The sequence below is a fragment of the Podarcis gaigeae genome, assembly GCF_964106915.1.
Source record: "Podarcis gaigeae genome assembly, chromosome: 2".
In the NCBI taxonomy this organism is placed as follows: domain Eukaryota; kingdom Metazoa; phylum Chordata; class Lepidosauria; order Squamata; family Lacertidae; genus Podarcis; species Podarcis gaigeae.
Genome location: NC_139679.1, coordinates 85,977,676 through 85,997,931, shown reverse-complemented (window position 1 = coordinate 85,997,931; position 20,256 = coordinate 85,977,676). Strand labels below are relative to the sequence as shown.

The window sequence follows — 20,256 nt, the reverse complement described above, 5'->3', positions numbered from 1 at the left end:
CCCCATCTATTTAATGCAAGATCCCGCGGAGAGGTACATGGCTCTGCTTCTGAGGACATTCAGAAACCTCTGAGCCATTCCTAGAACCTTGACCTACACAAGTCACAGAACTTCACAGATGAAGGAGAACTTCCCATTATGGTTTTAAAGCAGGGAAGGAGTGGTAGAAAAGCACCTGTGATCTAAATACGGAGGAAGCAATGCAGCATGCAACTAACGGTGTGTTCACATGACTGTGCAGTGAATCCCTCATCTCACCCTGTGCATTTCCAGGTCTTTGCTCCTAGCTGTTCACATCAGCACAACTTCATTAGTGTCAGATTCATTTCTGTTTATGTACACACCAGGGGCACCGAGAGGACAGTTACGTCTTTACCCTATGTAAAGGTTTTTGGACCTCAGCTAGAGATGAATTGGAAATGGCTTAAGGACTTGAATCAGTGTGAAGCTTGTTTAAAAAAATAATGCATCGAACAGTAGTATTTTACAACATAACAGAGGATATATAAAACATTTTGGATAATGTTTTGTGAACACAGAATAAAAACCCAGCCCTGGGAACACACTGAGGGATGAATTATTTTGATTATTTAATTTCTATACTGCTTAATATATTAAAATATTTCTAAAATCGAAGCAACAACAGACAACTTGAAGCAAATATTACACAATTACATATTAAAATATATTTATACAAAGTTACACACACACACATACATATATATATCTATATATATATATATATCAATATCAATTCATTTTCCTTCTGACGTACCCTCCCCCTCAGCCTCTGAGTTCTCACCCAGGGACCAAGCAAACCTTTAGCTCACCCACCAAAGTCCCACAATAGAAGTTCCTGGAAACAGGGGACATCACCCTAGTCTCTCACTCTAGACTTGCTTTTCATGCTCAGGCCCAAGGTGGACAGGACTTCCTCAGGTTGTATCCTACTCAGCTGGACTCCCCACACCCAGTTCCGGGTACAGCAAATTTGTTGAATTTCCCAGGGGGTCCAGAGGATAGGGAAAAGGGTTCCACTCCATTTACATCTCTTTCTCCACCCTCTGTCCTCTCCTCCTTCTCCATTGCACAGTAAACAGGAGAGGGAACACAGCCTAAGTTGTGTTGGCTTCAATCGGACTAAAAATGCTTAACTTTTGAGCATCTTGCCCATTATGAACGATGCACCATTTGAGCTGGCTGTTTATAACTTGAGCACAACCACTGCAGCCACATCCTAGTAAAATATATTGGCCTGTTCAAAATGTACTTCTTGCCACATCTGGCTTTGATAAAGAGTTGTGGGAATTCTCTGTCAAAGAGGCAGTGAATTCATGTTTTGTTTAATTAAGAGGTATCTGAATAGGGGCATTTCCACCTGATCCATTTGTGTGTGTGCTCGCACAGAAAGTCTGCATTTGTTTCTTATCTGTGGCACACAGACCACATTCTTACTTCAGGGGTCAGTTCACTTCTGCTGTGGGGATATCATATTTTCCCAGCACTCAAACTAAAATATTTTGTACCTTGGAAAACGAGACGCTTCTCCCCAGATACTACATTCCTTGCTTTGGTTGCGGAAATGAGGAATGTGGTTCTGCCAGTGCAATAGACAAATTTATTATTCTGTGTGTGTGTGTATGGTGTGTCCAGCCATAATTCTGAAAAAGGAAGGGGCAAAGAGCAGCAAGGTATACCACACCACCTTGTGACCATTTCTTTATTCATTCATATATTCACTTGTCCATCCTTAATTCTTTAGAAGGTGTGTGCAGTGCTTTGCCTCTCTTTCAATGGAATGCACATCCAGCCTGGTTTTTTTTAAGGGGTGAGCAACAGTTTAAGTTTCTCCAGCACACCAAAACCATTTAGTCCTCTCTTCTCCTATTTATATGCACATAGGACAGAATAAGGAACCTGGAGTCCTCCAGGTGTTGATGGACAATTTTAAAAATAATATTTTTGACATACAAGTTTTCCAATATACCCGACTTGCACAAAAACAACAGATTAAAAAAGAGAGAGTGTATGTCTGTGTGTGTTACTCTTAGCCATATCAGCAGCCACAAAGGAGCACCTCACCAAGCAAGTATGGGGTGTGTTCATAGAAGACACTCAGCAAAATGTCACCATACAAATGTTAAAAACACACACACCATACAATGCAGTACATCCAGTTGGGTAACATGCAATTTTATATTGGATTCCCGCCCCCTCCCCAGCACCTCATTATCCATAGATCAGGAAAATATGAATTACATGTATGGGGAGTGTACGGTAACACTTGGATGAGGATAATGTTGTGTGGCTGACGTGTAAGATATGCACATATCACATCAATCAAATCAACTTGAACCAGCCTTGTGTACACAGCTGCTATGAAGAGCCATTAGTGGCAATGCATTCCTCCATGTTTTCTGCTATCATTAATGTATGTCTCTGTCTGTTTGTCTTTCTCTGTCTACAGGTGGGATTGGCTGTCTTGGTCGAGACAGAGGACAGTCACGGCAATGTCTTGATGCAGTAGAGATCTATAACCCTGAAAGGAATTTTTGGAGAGATGGTCCTCCCATGCCCTATCCTCTTCTCTCCTTGAGAACTAACTCTACCTCTGCTGGTGCCGTGGAACGGAAGCTCTATGTCTGTGGGGGATTTCGTGGAGCAGGTACTGGTTAAATCCAAAGAGAATGTGGCTGTTTTTGTAATATGCATTAGGGGCCACCAAGGCATCTGAATACAAATTCCATCATCCTAAGAGATACAAGTTGGATCCTGACCAGGTTTTATAATCCCTTCATTCTTCTGATACATGAATAAACTGAGCACCATGTCTCCTGTTCCCTTGGAACCAAACCTGAAGGGTGTTTTTATCTTCCCAAGCTTTTCAACCCTCTGTATATTGCCCATGTCCTGGCTGGTGTTTGTTTTTCATGCTGCTGACTACTTTTATAAAGTTGGTACAGCAGGAGAATTTTAATCTCAGGTTCATAGTTTCGACCCCCCATTTGGGCAAAAGATTCCTGCATTGCAGGAGGTTGAACTAGATGATCCATGGGGTCCCTTCCAACTCTACAATTCATATATTCAAACACACACACACACACACACACACACACACACACACACAAATCTAGGCAGAAAAAATGAGAATGTTGGTATAACAGAGTTCCCAGCAATATCTGTCGTTCAGCTTTCTCCTAGTGCCTCTTAAATGAGACCCCACCCTGTAGTTTATATTATTTCACCTGATGTGGCCTTGAGAAGATGGCTCCGCAGCCATCCATCATGTATGTAGGGCTGGCCCTAGTATTAGGCAGGGTAAGCCTTATACAGCTGATTTTGGGTTTCATGAAAGGGCAGCCGATTGATAGATATTTAATTTAATATGGGCTGTATCCGATTAAGCAAGAACTTCCTCTACTTGTTTACCTGCTGAATGCAACAAAAACCCAGAATTGAATTTTTTTTTGGGGGGGGGGGGATGCACAGGGAGATGTGTGTTCTATACAGCTTTACTGGAGTAGTGGGTGCCATTTGCTGGTCTCATCACAGGCCTGTGTAGTGAGCATTGGTGTGTTTACACCAGAATGTTGAAAAAATCTGAATGCTTGCCTGCCCTTCAGCTTCTATATGTGGATCTTCACAGCTGTCGAAACTAAAAACAGCAATGCCCTTGGCCAGACTTCCCCTCTAGTGTGCAATGTGTACTGTTCCCTATCCTTGATACCGCGCATGACTGCTTTCTTTGTTTTCATATATTCATGGAGCTTACAGGAGAATAAGCACTAAGGAAGCACAGAACAGGATTATCTTATCATTACTATTAAAGTCCCGAGAGAGATTTCATGTTCCCAAATAGTGAGAATAATACTGTCCCACTTGTGTAAAATCTGGTCCCTGTCTCACAAGGCCAGCCTCACTCACACACACCAGCACGCTAAGCATGGATTTTTCATTGTCATAGTAGCAGCTGTTGAACCAATCGGCATCCTTCGCTTCCTAACTCATCAGCATACTTGGATACGGTTGGTTAAAAATATTTTGTCAGGCGGCTTCAAGCATGCAGTCTTCTCATACTGTGGCTGTTCGGTTTTCTTTCTCTGCCCACCCCCCGGCTGCCAAATACACCTAGGTCTTAAGTACATCAAACATGTATTCCCACCTGACACAGCTGCTGTTGCCACAGTTCCTTTCACAAGGAAAACGCCGGCAGACAGATACATTATCTAGCACTAATGAATGTCAAGTCAGGTTAATTACTTCCCAGATTCTCTGCTTAGGAACACCACAAAACATACATCCATCTTTTATGTGACAGTAGTTCCAGCTGGGCTAGGTTTGAGTTGTTATCTCACTTCATTTTAAAGCTCTGTGTTCTGGATTCTATTCAAAACTAACCCTTCTTCCCACTGCCATTCTTTAATTATTTTTTTAAAATAAAATAAAAATGACAGACATATTCATGCGTTCTCAAGAGACCTGGAACTGTACAGCTCAGAACACTGGTGATGATGGTAATAATACATCGCTGTATTTCTGTGGTAAATCTTGTGGGCCCCTCCAGGCATTCTTTTTATTGTGCATTCAGGATGATTTGTGCTCATGGTGGTATCTGTCAGATGGCACCAAAGCTTTAAAGGCAGTGAAATGCTACTCGTATGGACGTCTAGGCCACGTGAAGAGGGAATATAGACATCCCAATGCCAAGGCAACAGAGCAGCGCAGCGAAAGCTCAACGCGTGTCAACAATCCTACTGTTAAGGATTGGAAAGCTCTGAAATGCATAGCACACTAAAGACTGAGATTTAACAATCAGAAGTCTGGCGGTCTTGAGATATTTGCTGATGCGAGTTTTGGAAGTGACACTATAGACAGGAAAAGCATGTCTGGAGTTTGCTACATGTACAACCAGGGTCTATTTGATTGGTCGTGCAAGAAGGAAACAACAGTAAGCTTATGTTCTTGTGAAGCTGAACTGAATGCACTGTCTTATTCACTCGTGAATGGTTGTTACAATTATGTAAAGACATGAGAATTCCTGTAAAGTGTCCAATCCAGGTTTATCAGGATAACAAAGCATGTTTGGCTTTGCTGACTTCTGAAGGTTGTAAGTAAAGCACGAAGCACTTGCAATTGAAGCTGCAACATGCTGGAGAATGTTTTCAGAAAGGACTCATAATGGTGTCCTACACGCCAGGTAATGAAATTCCTGCTGATTTATTGTCCAAGGTTGTTTCGAAGGATCAACACTGTACCTATGTACAGAAACTGGGTTTGTACTGAGATTGTACTGACACACTGCCCAGTGGTGTTCACAGAAAGGGGGAGGATGTTAGTTTCTGTTTGCCACTGTGCAGTGCTTTAGAATCACAAGACTCTGTTTACATTCCAGACACATTCCACGCTGTTGGAAGTCTCACGGGAGACGGATGTGATGTTACTGGTTTCCTGTTCCTTTGTTTTTCAGTTGCTCTCTGCTCTCACAGAGAGAGGATGATTTCTTTTCTGTCTAGCTAGAAAATAAAGCATAGCGATGTAGCCATAAATCTCATCACTTCCGCCTGCTGCTTTGATTCTCTGCGTAATGGGAAATTGCCTGGAGGCCTCATCAAAGGCTCAGGTCGTTAATCACGTCAGAGGGGGATTCTGGAAGATGAGCTTTATCAGCTCGGTTGAACGCAGGTTCCGACAATATCAAGGTAGTTACGCACGATGCTGGTTTCCCTCACAACAGTTTTGGGGTATACCTACTGTTTTGTTTCCAGTCAGAGCATGTCCCATAGTTTCCTCCTAAATTGTGTCACTTTGTGGAAAACAAGTATTCAAAGTGTGTGTGTTTCTTTTCTCCCACTTTCATTGTGCTATAGTGCAAGAGTACCTTGACAGAGGGCAACCATGCGGTGACATTGAGGGAGCATTGCAGAACAACTAATGTTGTATGGACAGTTCAGTATAATTATTTCATCAATAAAACACCAGAGTGAAGGGGCCCTGGGTGTTTTGCACTTGTGACAGTGCAGCCTATAGCATTGACTGGCTGAGCTGGTGTGTAGCACATAACAGTTTGCAATCCAGCTTCTGTGACCTTAGCCAGGAGGTAATTAAATGTCACACGGAAAAATTTGGATGGGCTCAAAATCTCACAAAGGAGCAAGTTAAGGATTATGAAGAGCTCCTGTGACATAGGACAGGGATTAGCAGATTTGTGGGTTCTAGCTCATTACTTTTAAATGAAATCTCAAGTTCTGCCACCTGGAGCTGGGTGCAAAAGATATACACATGCTAAGAATGAAAGGACTCTGAACCCAGCAATTGTGTGTACAGTTGTGTGTGTCTGCAGGTGGATTTCACATACTGATTTGCCCTAACCTGCCTATTCTTTGTGGGCTTCTATTCATCTTTTATTTTCATTCGGATCTGAAAAACAAAAAGCTGAAACTTAGTAGGTGAACAAATTCTGAGTACTGATAGCATGCATCAAGTAAATGAAGCAATTAGATTCAGCATGACTAACTGACTTATCATCATACAGTTTCTGAATAAGGCCTTTTGTACGTCAGAACTGCCATGATAAACACCATCAAAAATGCCATCATGATGGGAATTGGAGCTCCATTCCTGATCTAGAAAAAGGCAGGACTGGCACTGGAAGGAAAAAGGGAGATGTTTTCCACAGAAAAGTTTGCCACGATGAAAGAAAGGCTAATGACAAACCTCAAATCTCATCATCACGAAAAACGGACTTTGCAGACTGAACTGCTCAAGTTACTTGCTTTGGAGAGTTCTTGGAATAGTCCCTTTCCCCCTGTTATTTAGATGTGGGATAGCTTTCCTCCACCCCTATGCCCTTAAAGGGATGGCAAAATGTAGCCCAAAGTTGGAGGTTGGGGGAACAGCATGTAAACAAGATCCTGAACTAGTGCTGGAGGTTCCCAAATGCATGAACTCACAAAACTCAGTATGTGTTTGTACTGCAAAGTGAACAAAATGTGACCACAGTCCCTGACAGCTGCTTTCAAGACTGTGCATTTATCTGAAATGCCTGTAAAATAATTATTTATATTACAATATAAATATTACAATTTGAGAATCCCAAGTGGTGCTCAGGCCAGTGGACGTCAATACTGGCTGCAGATCAGCACACAGCTACATGCTCTCAAGTCTCATTGTTTTCAAAGTTTGCATAAACAGTGAGCTGGGCTGAAGAGGCAGCTATGGCGTCCATTTGACCCTGAGGCGGAGTCTGTTCAGAGAACTGTCGAGACTGCAGGCAGCTATGATTTTTCGTACTTGATTTGCTGCTTAATATTGGCTCATCCTTGCTATTAGTAATTGCTGTCTTCCCATTATTCTATATGGCTGAAGCATTAAGAGAGCTCATTATAAGTAGCTTGAAAACTCTTCTTGAAATCCCTTTTCCAACCTGCTCTGACATCAGCCAGGAATCTACACTCTTTCTTCCATTAAAGCAGTAAAACAGTTATTTGCTTATTAACTGTGCTGATTCTGCTAATGTGCATCTAATGATAACATTAAGGCAGGGAGGAATCAGTCTTTTTGTTCTGGTGATTCTGCCTGCTCAGCTCCTTTCCACCTCTACCTCTCCAATTATATCCTAGTGTCGCAAATAGTGATGTCCTCCAGTTGGGAGCAATATTAAATCCAGCAGTGGGAGGTTCAGCAAGGCTGTTTTGCGTTAGAATCTCTATGTCAATTACAGTTTATAGCTTTGCTTGCCCCAAGAGGCTATTGTCTTTAAATGAACACTCAGGAATATGCAGTGGACAAGAGCTGCCTTGTGTTTTCCAAGTGGGTTGACTGCTAAAACATTGCCCGTATATTACTGATTTCAAGAGAGTTGTTGCAGACTGGTAGCACAATGCTTCTATTACGGCTCTTTCATTCTCAAGCTAAACCTCCGGGCCTCCAGGGGCTGACAGCTGTGGCCTGTGTTTGCCTGACACAATTGTCACATTTAGTATTCTTCACTAAAGGAAAGGGCAAGCACCAGCTTCAGATAACTTGAGGTGGTGGTGGTGAACTGGTGCTTCACTTGCAGAGGTAGCAGCTGCCGCCAGAGGCCATCAGTGGAGAAAGTGAGCAGTTCACCTGGCCCTCCTCCACAGCTGCTGGATTTCCCCTGCCCCATGAGGAAGCCAGCCTTTTTGCACCTTTAGCCAGCAGAAAGGGTGTTGTCCCTTGTGGGGAGTTGCTTTGGGGTGGGAGTAAGCAAGAACAAGGGTTTGTGAAGGAGGGTCAAGATATTAACTGATATGCATGAAATTTCATATATAGCTATATAATCCCTAGTGTAGTAAGATAAGACCTTTGGAGCAGGCATTTTTTAAAAAAAGTTTTTATGAACCGCCCTAGTAGGGCAGTAATTGTTCCTTGATAATTTGTCACATACCCCCCATGATGAAACCTGGGGTGGCCGGCCCCTCCTCCCTACGCCGCTTGTTCTCCCAAGAAACTGGAATCAGTGATGCTCCTAAGACTTAAGTACCCCTTTTATGTTCTTTTGTAACAGAATGCCTACCATTTGCTCCCAAATGGAAATATAAAGAGATGGCCATAAATAATAGGGTTAAAACCTGCCTCTTGCCCTTGGTGTTGTGTGGTCTGACTTCCACTAAGAGGAGACCCATGGGTACCACTTACCCAGCTTATTAGCAGCTATTTTGCTATTTTGAAATGATTGTGCATTAAGCCATCAATTTTATTCTATGCTATTCCATCAATATGGCCCTTGATGTGGTTTAAAATAACAAGTCAGCAATATCAGTGTTATAAAAACAATTATAGAGAAACAGTACGAGAAAGGAAAACATCAGCAATATTGGGGCTGCAACAACACATTGTTTACACAGATGACTCAACTTAAATACTACATGGGAAAGTGAGTTTTTGCTATAGGCCTAAATTGGGTGGGCTTTGCAGGCTTCAACTGGACAGTGAATGGTTTGAGTGCCACCACTGAAAAGGTCCTATCTCTGGTGGGAAACAGCTCCAACTCTGATGGCAGTAGTACCCAAAGCAAAGTCTTTCCATTTGAGTTTTACTCATAGAGTTGGAAAAGGGAGGACACTCCCCAAAACCAGTTGTCACAGGATTGGAGTTACATAATCCGCATGGCTAGCTCCAAACCAAGAATGTGCTGCAGTGTACATGACTCCCGAGCCAGAGTAATATTGTGCTATTGGGGCTGCAGAATGCCTTCTTTGCATGTGGGACACACGGGTCTAGGTTGCCTCCAGAGACTGTCACTGTTTTGTGAGAGAGATTCAACTGCATACTAGAAATGTAGGTTTACACAACAAAAGTGGATTAAAGGCTCTGATGCAACAAATCAACTTAAAAACACACACATTTTGCAGTTAGAAAAGTGATGGGGAAATGCACTAAAAAGTCTGGAATCATGATGAGCTGATGGGAAGATGTATAACCTCCCTGCAAACAAATCAGAACAAATGCTCAGCAAAGAGCAGATATTGTATAACCTTCGCTCAGGCTTTGTGCAAGTAAATTGGGGTGAACACTCAATAAACAGTTTGTTTGGAGAAGTCCCTAAACCACACACTCCTGCCACACAAGGTCTTGCAACGCCTGCCAACATTTTGGTTCTATGATGCATGATAGAATCCCCATTATCTCATGAATCCCCATTGCCACTTCTAAGCTATTCAGTTTTTCAGTCTGTCGGACAGGCACATTTGCCCAATATTTTTACCAGGCACAAGAGGCTGTAACACAGAACTCTTTAAAACAAAATTATTGGAGATGTTATATAAAAAGTAGACAGAAAAGGTCTGGGAATTCCAAATATAGTTTAGTACTGTCAAGCGATAAAATTAGCTTTAATAAAGGACTGGTTTTCTCCAGATAAAATCATAGAAGCAGAGTCATTACTTGGAAAAAAGAGATTTTAGAAATATGCTGTGGTATGACAATGACAATTGGGAAGGCATAATTGTCTAAGTTAAAGCAACGGTATGCCCAGGACTTTCCCCATTAACTTCATTTTTCTATAATGAATTCATAAACCCGGATTTTGGTCTAATAGGAGTTTTTAAAGATTGGTAAATCACAGGGTTAGATGTTATTGCCTATGAGAAAATTACAAAAATAATGGGAGGAACAAGACACCCAACGTTTCAGTTCTTTCAGATTAGGGGAGCAATAGCTTTTATACTTACAAAATATGGAACACTAATAAAATAAAGTAAACATGAAAGGGGCCATAGGTAAATTCTACTCTATGATTTGAGATACAGAACAAACAGTAATTTTATGAGAAAGCAAGAAAGGGATGTTAGATCTAAAATAAGAATAGATGAATGGAAATGGTTATAGAGTCATATTCTATGTAGGCTGGTATCATCAGATTTAAGCAGATTTAAGGGGAAATAATTTCAAAATCCTGTATCAATAGTATGTTACACCATACAAGCTGAATTTAATATATCAAATAATTGTTGGAGATGTGGGGTAAGAAGAGCAGATTTTATGGATATATTTTGATAGTGCCTTATCATCCAGTTTTTTGGAATATAGTTATAATACCGTCATAGAAACGGGTGAGCCTAAAATAGTGCTTTTAAGGTTTTGTGGAGGTGACAGTCCATTTATTAACAGCTTTAAGAAATAATGCAAGCAAAGAACTGGCAAAACAGCAATGTACCATCCTTATTAGATTGGACTGAGAAAAGATGATCTACTGTAACAATGATGAAATTAACTTGCTTTAACAGAACACATATAAATCAGCCAGATAGATTTATGGGGAAATGGGCTATGTTCTTTCTGTTTTTGAATAGTAACTATCAAGACAATGCATAACCATATGATGCTTTTAATCTACTGCAATCATATAAACATTACTCATTATTATTTCTGTGTTGTACAATAAGACAAGCATATGGGAGATAGCGGTAGGACGGAAGAGAAAGCACTAGAAAGTCCTAGCAAAGTATCTTTTTGGAATTAATAACATCAGTTTCAACAGCACCTCAAACTGATGCTCTCAGGATGCAAGAGGAAATTTGATGACTTCTGCAGCTCAAAGAGTACCATGTGATTGTAGAAGTCCGCTCACCCTTTTGGTACTGCGGCATTGCAGGACGGTAGAGGCTCCACTGGGAATCACAGCCTCAGTGCCCCTTCCTGATAGGAGGCGGGGGCATAAGCCCCTGCTGCCTATCAGGAGCCGGATCCTGGCTTGCATCCTGGTTTGGCGAATGGGGATGTAGGCTTGGACATGGGCTGTGCCAGGGAGCAGAGCCGATGGAGTAGGAAGGCTTCCTTCAGGTCCACTCCCTGACCATTTAAACAGCCCTCACCTGGGGCCCTAACTGCTTTAGCGAGAGAAAGAAAGCAACACTCGGACATATAGTGCTTCTTTTGCCACTTCTGTAGCAGTGTTCAGGCAATCCCACATCAAGAGCAACAGGAAGGAATTCCTCCTATAGAACTGGCCCTGATTTAGAACCAGTAGCTTGGCAACTGTACAAAGAGAACTTAGAGGATGGATCATAAGGAGAATAACCTGTTAAGGGTAGGAATTATTTCTGACTGTGGCCATAGACTGATGCATGGAATGGTAAAATTAACTGGTCTGGATTTCAAGCATCTATTGATCTGATAAAAATAAAGAAAACTGTTGTCTGGATAGCAGGGTACTGCTGAGGAGGTAGCCATGCAGTGTCGAGTACCAAGAAAATGTCAAGGATAAGGATGCTAGGTTCAGGAAGCAGCAGAGATTTTGCCCTCTCTCTTCTGTTGTTGTTGTTTAGTCATGTCCGACTCTTCGTGACCCCATAGACCAGAGCACGCCAGGCACTCCTGTCTTCCACTGCCTTCGAGAACACTGTCCAACCATCTCGTCCTCTGTCGTCCCCTTCTCCTTGTGCCCTCAATCTTTCCCAACATCAGGATCTTTTCCAGAGAGTCTTCTCTTCTCTTGAGGTGGCCAAAGCTTCAGGATCTGTCCTTCCAGTGAGCACTCAGGGCTGATTTTCTTAAGAATGGATAGGTTTGATCTTCTTGCAGTCCATGGGACTCTCAAGAGTCTCCTCCAGCACCATAATTCAAAAGCATCAATTCTTCAGCGATCAGCCTTCTTTATGGTCCAGCTCTCACTTTCATACATCACTACTGGGAAAACCATAGCTTTAACTATACGGACCTTTGTTGGCAAGGTGATGTCTCTGCTTCTAAAAGGTAAAGGTAAAGGTACCCCTGCCCGTACGGGCCAGTCTTGACAGACTCTGGGGTTGTGCGCCCATCTCACTCAAGAGGCCAGGGGCCAGCGCTGTCCGGAGACACTTCCGGGTCATGTGGCCAGCGTGACAAAGCTGCATCTGGCGAGCCAGAGCCGCACACGGAAACGCCGTTTACCTTCCCGCTGGTAAGCGGTCCCTATTTATCTACTTGCACCCGGAGGTGCTTTCGAACTGCTAGGTTGGCAGGCGCTGGGACCGAGCAGCGGGAGCGTACCCCGCCGCAGGGATTCGAACCGCTGACCTTTCGATCGGCAAGTCCTAGGCGCTGAGGCTTTAACCCACAGCGCCACCTGCGTCCCCATCTCTGCTTCTACACAGCTGCAAAAGCAGCGGCACTCTCTCTTATATCTGGCGGGTCAAATTACCAAGAGCAGCAGTTCACAATGGTTTCATCCCCTCTGATAGACCCACCTCTGCTTCTGAGAAGGGAGAGGGAAATATTTGGGTTGTGCAAGGGCTAGAAGGAGTGGTAGTGCTGGGGGAAAGTGATAGGATCTTGAGGGCCCATTAAGGAAAAGAGAGGGTGCGGCTGGGACAGCACAGTTGGGATGAGAAGGGTAGCAGAACAGCAGGGAGACCGAATCATAGAATTGTAGAGTTGAAAGTAACCCTGGGGGTCTTTTAGTCCAACCCCCTGCAATGCAGGAATCTCCACTAGATCACATGGATAATGAACAATGATAACAGTGTGGGAGACTGGGGTCTTGCTATTGCAGTTCTTGACCACATAAAGACTTAGAAATTTCAGTGACTCAGGAACTAGATCTTATTCCCAAACTATGCAACAGCCTTCCTGTTTGATACTGTTCAGATCATTTATCCTCTTTTCTCCTTTTGCCAACATCTGTTTCTGTGGGTTATAGCATTCATGAAAGTAACTTACCTAGCACTATCAGACTTGGGTTACATCCACACCATACATTTAAGGCGCTGGAAGAATCCTGAGAACTTTAGTTTGTTAAGGGTTCTGACCTCACCATGCTACAATTTGCAAATTACGATCCCTGGGATGGTGTAGACATGTGCATATACGTACTTTTGACAACCAAACTCTTTTGATTTGATTCCTTTCCATAGTTCAAGGGACAGGAGGCAACCATCCGGCATAAAATAAAATAAGATTCAACCCTTCCATTTTTTTTAAAAAAAAGTCATGTGCTTTAGACTCCAACTTCCTATTTTTTGCTGTTCTTGCATGGAAGAACATTAAAAAGTACATGACAACTGAAATACTGAATTGCACACACTTTGCTGGAGATAGATAGATAGATATGAATGAAGTTGGAGTTTCATCTTCGAAATTGGCTTTCCTGAAAAATGCAACTTTCCCATAAAAAGAGAGAGAAAATAGCAGCAGCAATCAATATGTCGTACCACAGGGGTAAGTATAAACTCTAACCACATATGGAATGCAATTTTCAAAGAACAGAGAAGCAGATTAAATATTTATCCAGCATACCCTAAAGCAATCTGTAAGCTTCCCCATGCAGTGGCCAGCCTTGAGTGGAGCAGGCCGAGTCAGCCTGTCATACAGCTGTAACAGCAAAACCCAGCCTGGTTATGTCTGAGTGGCAAAATGCATTCATACTTGGAAATGGAAGTTTATGAGCCTCCAAGTAGTGCTTCTTCCCTTGTAGAGCATCTGCAAGAATGTTGCAGAGCATAGTATGGCTGGGAATATGAAGCAAGTATGTTTCCTAATAAAAAACAAATAAAAGTAAGCTAGTGACACTTATCCTGGACAGAGGTGCAAACGTGAAAACTGGAGTTTTAAAGCCTTACCTGGTCCTTAAAAAAAATAATTCACTGCTAAATTTGTGACTTGAAAGATACATCAAGGATACTATCCATAATGTAAAAAAAAAGTAAGAACAAAGCTATACATAAAAATATAAACTGAAACCAGCTTGCCATGCTCACAACAAACCCAATAGTCTGTGTGGGTTTGCAGAGTCCTGTACTTTATTGCACTAATAAACACACTCAATTTGTTCACAAAGAGATCATCAGATTATCTTCCCTCTCTGTCTCATTTTAGTTTAATGATATGTACAATATCTCATACTTGAATTATCTATTCCTCCACTGTTGCTAAGTTCATTTTTCCCAGTTATAAAAGATTATCAGTTTAAGAACTGTCAATAATTGTTGAACTAATTCCCTATATTCCAATGGTGTTTGATCCTTTATCAGCGCAAATAAAATAAAGGATCAATTAGTAGTACTGTACATATCTTGTTATCACTTCAATCTCCTTTACCATGTCAGTCCAAAATTTCACAGCCTTAAAGTAAGCTCAAAATGCAACATTCCAGATTAGCTGCCTTATGCCTCCAACATAAATTACTTGCCATACTGTACTATGGACACAACTGGCTTATAATTGTGTTAAATGCCAGCATCAGATGAATTTAAGGCTTTTTTTTATAATAATTTTTATTAAGGTTTTCCAAATTAAAACAAATTAAAACAAATTAAATCCAATTTATAAACTTTTTGCCAATAACCAGGACTTCCCCTCCCTACCCCCTCTTGTGTTCCAAATCTTCCAAATATGCAATTAAATTCAACAAGTTCTTATCCCCAAAGTACACTCATCATCAGTAACCCAATTTATCCAAATTCCCATCCCCTAAGATCGATCTATTCCCTTCCACGAGTTCCCCCCTTTCAAACATAGTACAGATGGAAATAAAATAAAAATGAGTAGTGATTTTACAACCTTTGGATTCCAACTTTCCCTCCCCTCTTTCCCCTTTGCGTTTCACCTATCCCTCTACTTCTAATATCTTCCTGGAGTTCCCACATTACACTATGTCCCTCAGGTTCTTTGCCAGTCTTTAATTACGAGTGTCCAATCATAGAAGGAGTCTATCAAAAAAGGGGCCCATTTCCTCTATCCAGGTTTTTATATCCAGGAGTAAAAACTCCAATTTTGTTTCCATAAGCTTGCCAAACCTGGATATCCCAAATGTTCCCTCTCCCAGTTCTGTCCAGTTCTTGTTGTTTCCTTGTTCTTGTCAATCATTCTCCTCCTTTTTGTTTCTCTGTTCTCCCACAGAAATGTTCTTTTTCCAAAAGTTTCTAGTGTCTCTGCAGAGGCTTGTTATTCAGGAGCAAAGCATTGCATCATGTTCCTTTCATTTTCCAACAAATAGTTCCATTGTTTCCTGTAGTGTATAGACCTCTGTAGACAAAATAATGTTCCATTCCTGCAGTTTCCCAGGAGATTAAAAGTTCCATTCAACTGTTCAAGTTTCCTGTCAAAAACACATGCAATATCCCTCAGCTCCTCTAGATGGATTACAGTAGCAAAATTCCCTTCCAGAATCACATCCACCAGTCCAAGTAGCTTGTTAGTCCATATTTGAAACAGTTTATGTTCAATTTATAACAAATGTAACCGGCAAAGTCCTCATAACAAAGTCTCTATTTTAATCTTCCTTTTTGACAGCTCTTTGACAGCTGTCAAAACCTCCATTGCTCTTCTCCAGGCAGTTTCACGAATCGCTCCAGGGATTCCGGGGGGGGGGGGTTGCTTTTTTAAAACAATTCCACTTTTCTCCTCCAGCTCAATCTTATAATTTTCCCTCGCGAAGTTGCTAATTCGGCGAAATAAGGTTACACTCGATCTTAGTTGTCCAGTCCTTTGTTTTGGCTCTTCTACAATTTAGGGGTGGGCTGACTTCCTTTTTTCCGCCTCCCCCGTTCGCTCCAAATTTTAAAAATTTATCCCTTTTTTTTAGTCCATATTCCAATTACTCACGGGTTCTTCTTTAAATCCAAATTTTCAATAGAAGAAGTCAGCGCTCTCCGCCGGATGGCATGCGGCTGCGCTCGGCAGGGATAGCAGAGAACTCAAAGCACCACGCTTCTCCCCGGCACCCGATCCGTAGCCTTTAAAAAGGCTCCTTCACGAGTCAGGAGGGCGCTAACGGTGCCAGCCGAGTCTCCATGTCCACGGCCTCCTCTGGCCGTGGTTTTTAAGGGTCCCCGCATCGCCGGTGCGGTAGGACCCAGCCCCTGCCAAGCAGGCTCCCTCCGGAGCTTGGAGGGAGTCCGCCATTCGGCGATGGCGCCGACCCGGAAGTCCAGATGAATTTAAGGCTTGACCTAATTGTACAATAAGTGACATTTTGCCAAATCTCCAATGATCCATTGAGATTTTACCTAGTTTGTCAAAACAAGACAAGTACATTTACTTTTGGTAGTTGCTTCCATGACAAGCACAGATAATGCCTGTGGAATTCTGACTGGCTAATGACACCTTCCTTTCTCTCCTTCCTATTTGCCATTATATGCATTTTTTTAAAAAAAATAAATGTTTTAATCTTTAGGCCATAAGGAGTCCTCATCGGCAAGAATCCTCATCTGATCTATGTAAACATCGACACCCAGCAATGCTGCTTCCTTTTCTCCTAGCACTGCTTCCACAATTTCAACGATCTATTCCTTTTTTTAAAAAAAATCAATGTTTTCACAGCTGTTCACTCCCCTCTTCAGCACATAAGCTTGCATCTCCCGTTCCTGCAGACCTATGTCAATTTTGTGAGCAATGAAAAGCTAGAGAAATGAAATGTACCGTATGTGACTTTATTGGTTTCACTTCTTAGGGCTGCAGTTACGTATGCAAAGTGATAAAGGACTACTTTTTTACTCTCAAAAGTCTCAGGACATGCAACTGTCCTCAGGACATGCAAAAATAAAATCCATAAGTAAAATATTTATTAAAACACAGAATATAAACATCATGATACAAACAATTACCCCATGCCAAATAAATCACTGTGCACATTATTCCAATGGCATAATTTCATCATCCATAAATTAAGTGATAATGAGCACCCCTGAAAAGCAGCAAAATAGTCTCTCCTCGTGTTCCACTTTTATAGTCCTCAAGAAAGGGCAAGATTATAATGGAGATATTACAAATGAAGAGAAAGCCCCAGTCAGAGTCCAGTAAATAATTTCCTGTGTTAACAGTGAAGAAATTCGCTGGAAATTCAGTGGGAATGCAACAAACAGACATTTGGGAGGATGTGCATTGGAATTGGCTATGACTCCCTGCTGAGGGTGAACAGTGGCAAACCCAAGTTTGTTGCTGTACAATGTGTGAAATTGCTCAAAGAGTTATAATCCACTACCCCAATGGCTATACCAAGCCAGGCTAGACCTAGAAATTCCTCAGAGCAGAGAATGAAAAAGATGAGCAAATCCTATCCACACATTTTAGCTACAGCAAAAGTTCAGCTGAAAATTTCTAACTGGTATTGGGAGGAGGTAGCTTTAAAAAGAACTTCTCATTAATACCAAAGCAGTTGGCTTTTTATAATAGGTGTCAAAAAGCCCAGCTTTTGTGCTAGAAAATAAATGGCTCTTCCGTTCACCTATAAAAGAAGGGGGGGGGGAAAGAACTCTGAAGCAAAATTCTCTCTTGCTTGGTGGCTCTTTTGTTATGGTACGATTGCTCAGCCATGGTTAAAAGCTGCTCTTTATAAAAACTGGCTTTAACAGAGTTGCTTGAATCTAACTGCTCTTGCCAAATCCATCAGTTTTTCCAAACAGGCAAAGTACAAGAGAGGCACTGAAAGTTGTCTCCACCCTGCGAAGGAGATGGCTGCTTAACACTCATGCCCATGGAAACCACAAAACTCAGTTTCCAGAAGCCTGGAGGGCATTTTCTTACACAATGCATTTGAGAATGTCTGACATGTCTTTGTGTGTCGCATGTGAAGGCTACTAATTTGGGGAAGAATTTGGAAAGGATGTTGAATGTTCACTGCAGCCAATAAAGGTTTAGTAACTGCATTCCGAGTTAAGTTTAAAGAGGCAGGTCTCATCCTTGTAAGTAAAAGTACCCTCAGTTTTATCCACAACAACAAAACAATGTAAGATAACCAGGATCAGAATGGCATACTTAGGATAGCATACGTGCCTTTTAATGCAGATCTAACCTTTGCTGAATCTACTTGTGAGCCAACATCCACTCTAATTAGTTCGTTCACTTCTGTGTGATTTGCAGCTGCCTGCAGAAGTTACTCACGCCAAACATTGGGAAACCATCCCACATTCCTTGCACTGTGTTTTCTGCAGGGTTATGCCGTTTCACACTCCAAAAGATTCCAGCCATGGCAAATTAGTGCTCGAGATGTGAACGCAGGGCAAGTGTGACAACAAGGCCCAGAGCCAGGAGTCATAACAGCATAAAGATCCCTGCTAGACCAGACCAAAGGCCCATCTAGCCCAGCCTCCTGTTCTCACAGTGGCCCAGCAGGTGCCAAGGAGAAGCTCATCAGCAGAACATAAGAGCAAAAGTCACTCTTCTTGTGAGCTCCTCAGCAGCTGGTGTTTAGAGTCCTTTCTTACTGAGGGCTCCTATCCTAACATCTCTTAGCGTACTCCATTGCAGCCATTGGGAAAAGTAAAACAAGTCATTTACTTGCAGCGAAATAAATATAGCACTAGGTTTAAGTTATGTGCGAGTAATATTAGATTATTTGGCATGCAAGCTTTTTATTCGTGGGTGAGGTCCCCACCATCCCTTGAATTGGGGGGTTGGGGACAGGGCCCAAATAACGGTTAACTCACTTGCATGAATTCTTCTGTCCAAGCGGCCAAAACAAATTGGATTGTTTGCACACTAGCCCTTTTTTCGATAACTGCTATCCTTTCTCCGACACTCACTTTTTACAGGTAAAGCCTTTCCTCCTCCCAGGAGGGGAGGGGTTGTGATCGGGAGATGATTCCTGCGTCATGCAAGGGGCGCTCCGCCCCCTGCTTCAACTCCGGGGCTGGCGCCACGCCCCTCCCCAGTTGGGCACCCAATAGGGAAGCTCCACGGGGGTGTGGCTTGCTGCTCAAACGCAGCCGCGCCAGCGATCCCCACCATTGCACACACATTTTCTTTGAGTCACCCACCCTCCACTCCCTTTAGATTAGCTGTTCCTGAGACTTTGCTATGGACCTCTGGTTGGTCGCCCTGTTTAACCAGGGGGCCTGGTAGGATTTTTTTCCAATTGGCTAAATTGGCCCGGCCTCTTGGTTTTTTTCGCCTACCTCGTAGCAACCATCACAACTTTCGTGGTATTTGGCGATTTGGCGGTTAGGCATTGGCATTGGAATGTGTTGTTGGTGTTTCGGGTGGCAAGGTGTGGCCATCGCCTTCCCCGACAATTTTGGGTATTCCGCTGAAGGAATCCGGCGGTTGTGGATCCTGTCCAATGCCCGTGTGGCGGGGGGCCATGGCACGACCCTCAGTGACATCAGGAAGAGAGCCTAGAGTTGGATTAGCATCAACAGGCTTCCCTACTGGTGGTTGACTTCCTTTCATTTTTTTTTTTTTATATAAGATATTTATTCAAAATTTTCTTAATACAATGTAAAAAGCAAACAAAACGACATATAACTTTACAATAATCATACTTTCTTCACTTCATTGGACTTCCTCACGTCTCTCGTTCCTGCGTTCCAAGTTTATCAAACTTTGTCCAGCAATTTATTACCTTGTTTCAATTCTTATTTTATAACTTTCAGATATTATGTCCCAAATGTTAAATAATTTTACCCCAATCTTAAAAACTTAATTTTAACATATTATTTAACCAAAGATTAGCTTTTCATATGTTTTCACTTATCTTCATATTCCTTTCAACTAATTTAATGGTGCCATATTATTTATAATCTTGCATCTTTCTCAACACTCATACAGTTTACAATATTTTTGTAAATAGTCCTTGAATTTCTTCCAGTCCTCCTCCACGGCTTCTTCTCCCAGGTCTCGGATTCTGCCGGTCATTTCTGCTAACTCCATATAGTCTATCAGTTGCATCTGCCATTCTTCCAGTGTGGGTAAATCTTGGGTTTTCCAGTACTTGGCGACTAGTATCCTTGCTGCTGTTGTTGCATACATAAAAAATGTTCGGTCCTTCTTTAACACCCTCTGGCCGACGATGCCTAAAAGAAATGCCTCTGGTTT

General features: G+C 42.2%; 2 protein-coding genes and 1 long non-coding RNA gene across 3 annotated transcripts in view; 2 read left to right on the top strand and 1 right to left on the bottom strand.

Moving 5' to 3' along the window:
- KBTBD12 (kelch repeat and BTB domain containing 12) overlaps positions 1-20,256 on the top strand; it is a 55,720-nt gene that overhangs the window by 31,838 nt on the left and 3,626 nt on the right. Inside the window, exon 5 of the mRNA XM_083727172.1 lies at positions 2,468-2,665. Within this exon, the coding sequence (XP_083583298.1) occupies positions 2,468-2,665 (198 nt within the window). The remainder of the gene's footprint in view (positions 1-2,467; positions 2,666-20,256) is intronic.
- Positions 1-20,256, bottom strand: part of MGLL (monoglyceride lipase) — a 158,325-nt gene that overhangs the window by 136,498 nt on the left and 1,571 nt on the right. The gene's annotated exons all lie outside the window — the stretch shown is intronic.
- Positions 12,617-16,858, top strand: LOC310835514. The gene is made up of 2 exons (XR_014559692.1): positions 12,617-13,662; positions 16,619-16,858. It is a non-coding gene; the product is annotated as an uncharacterized lncRNA (long non-coding RNA).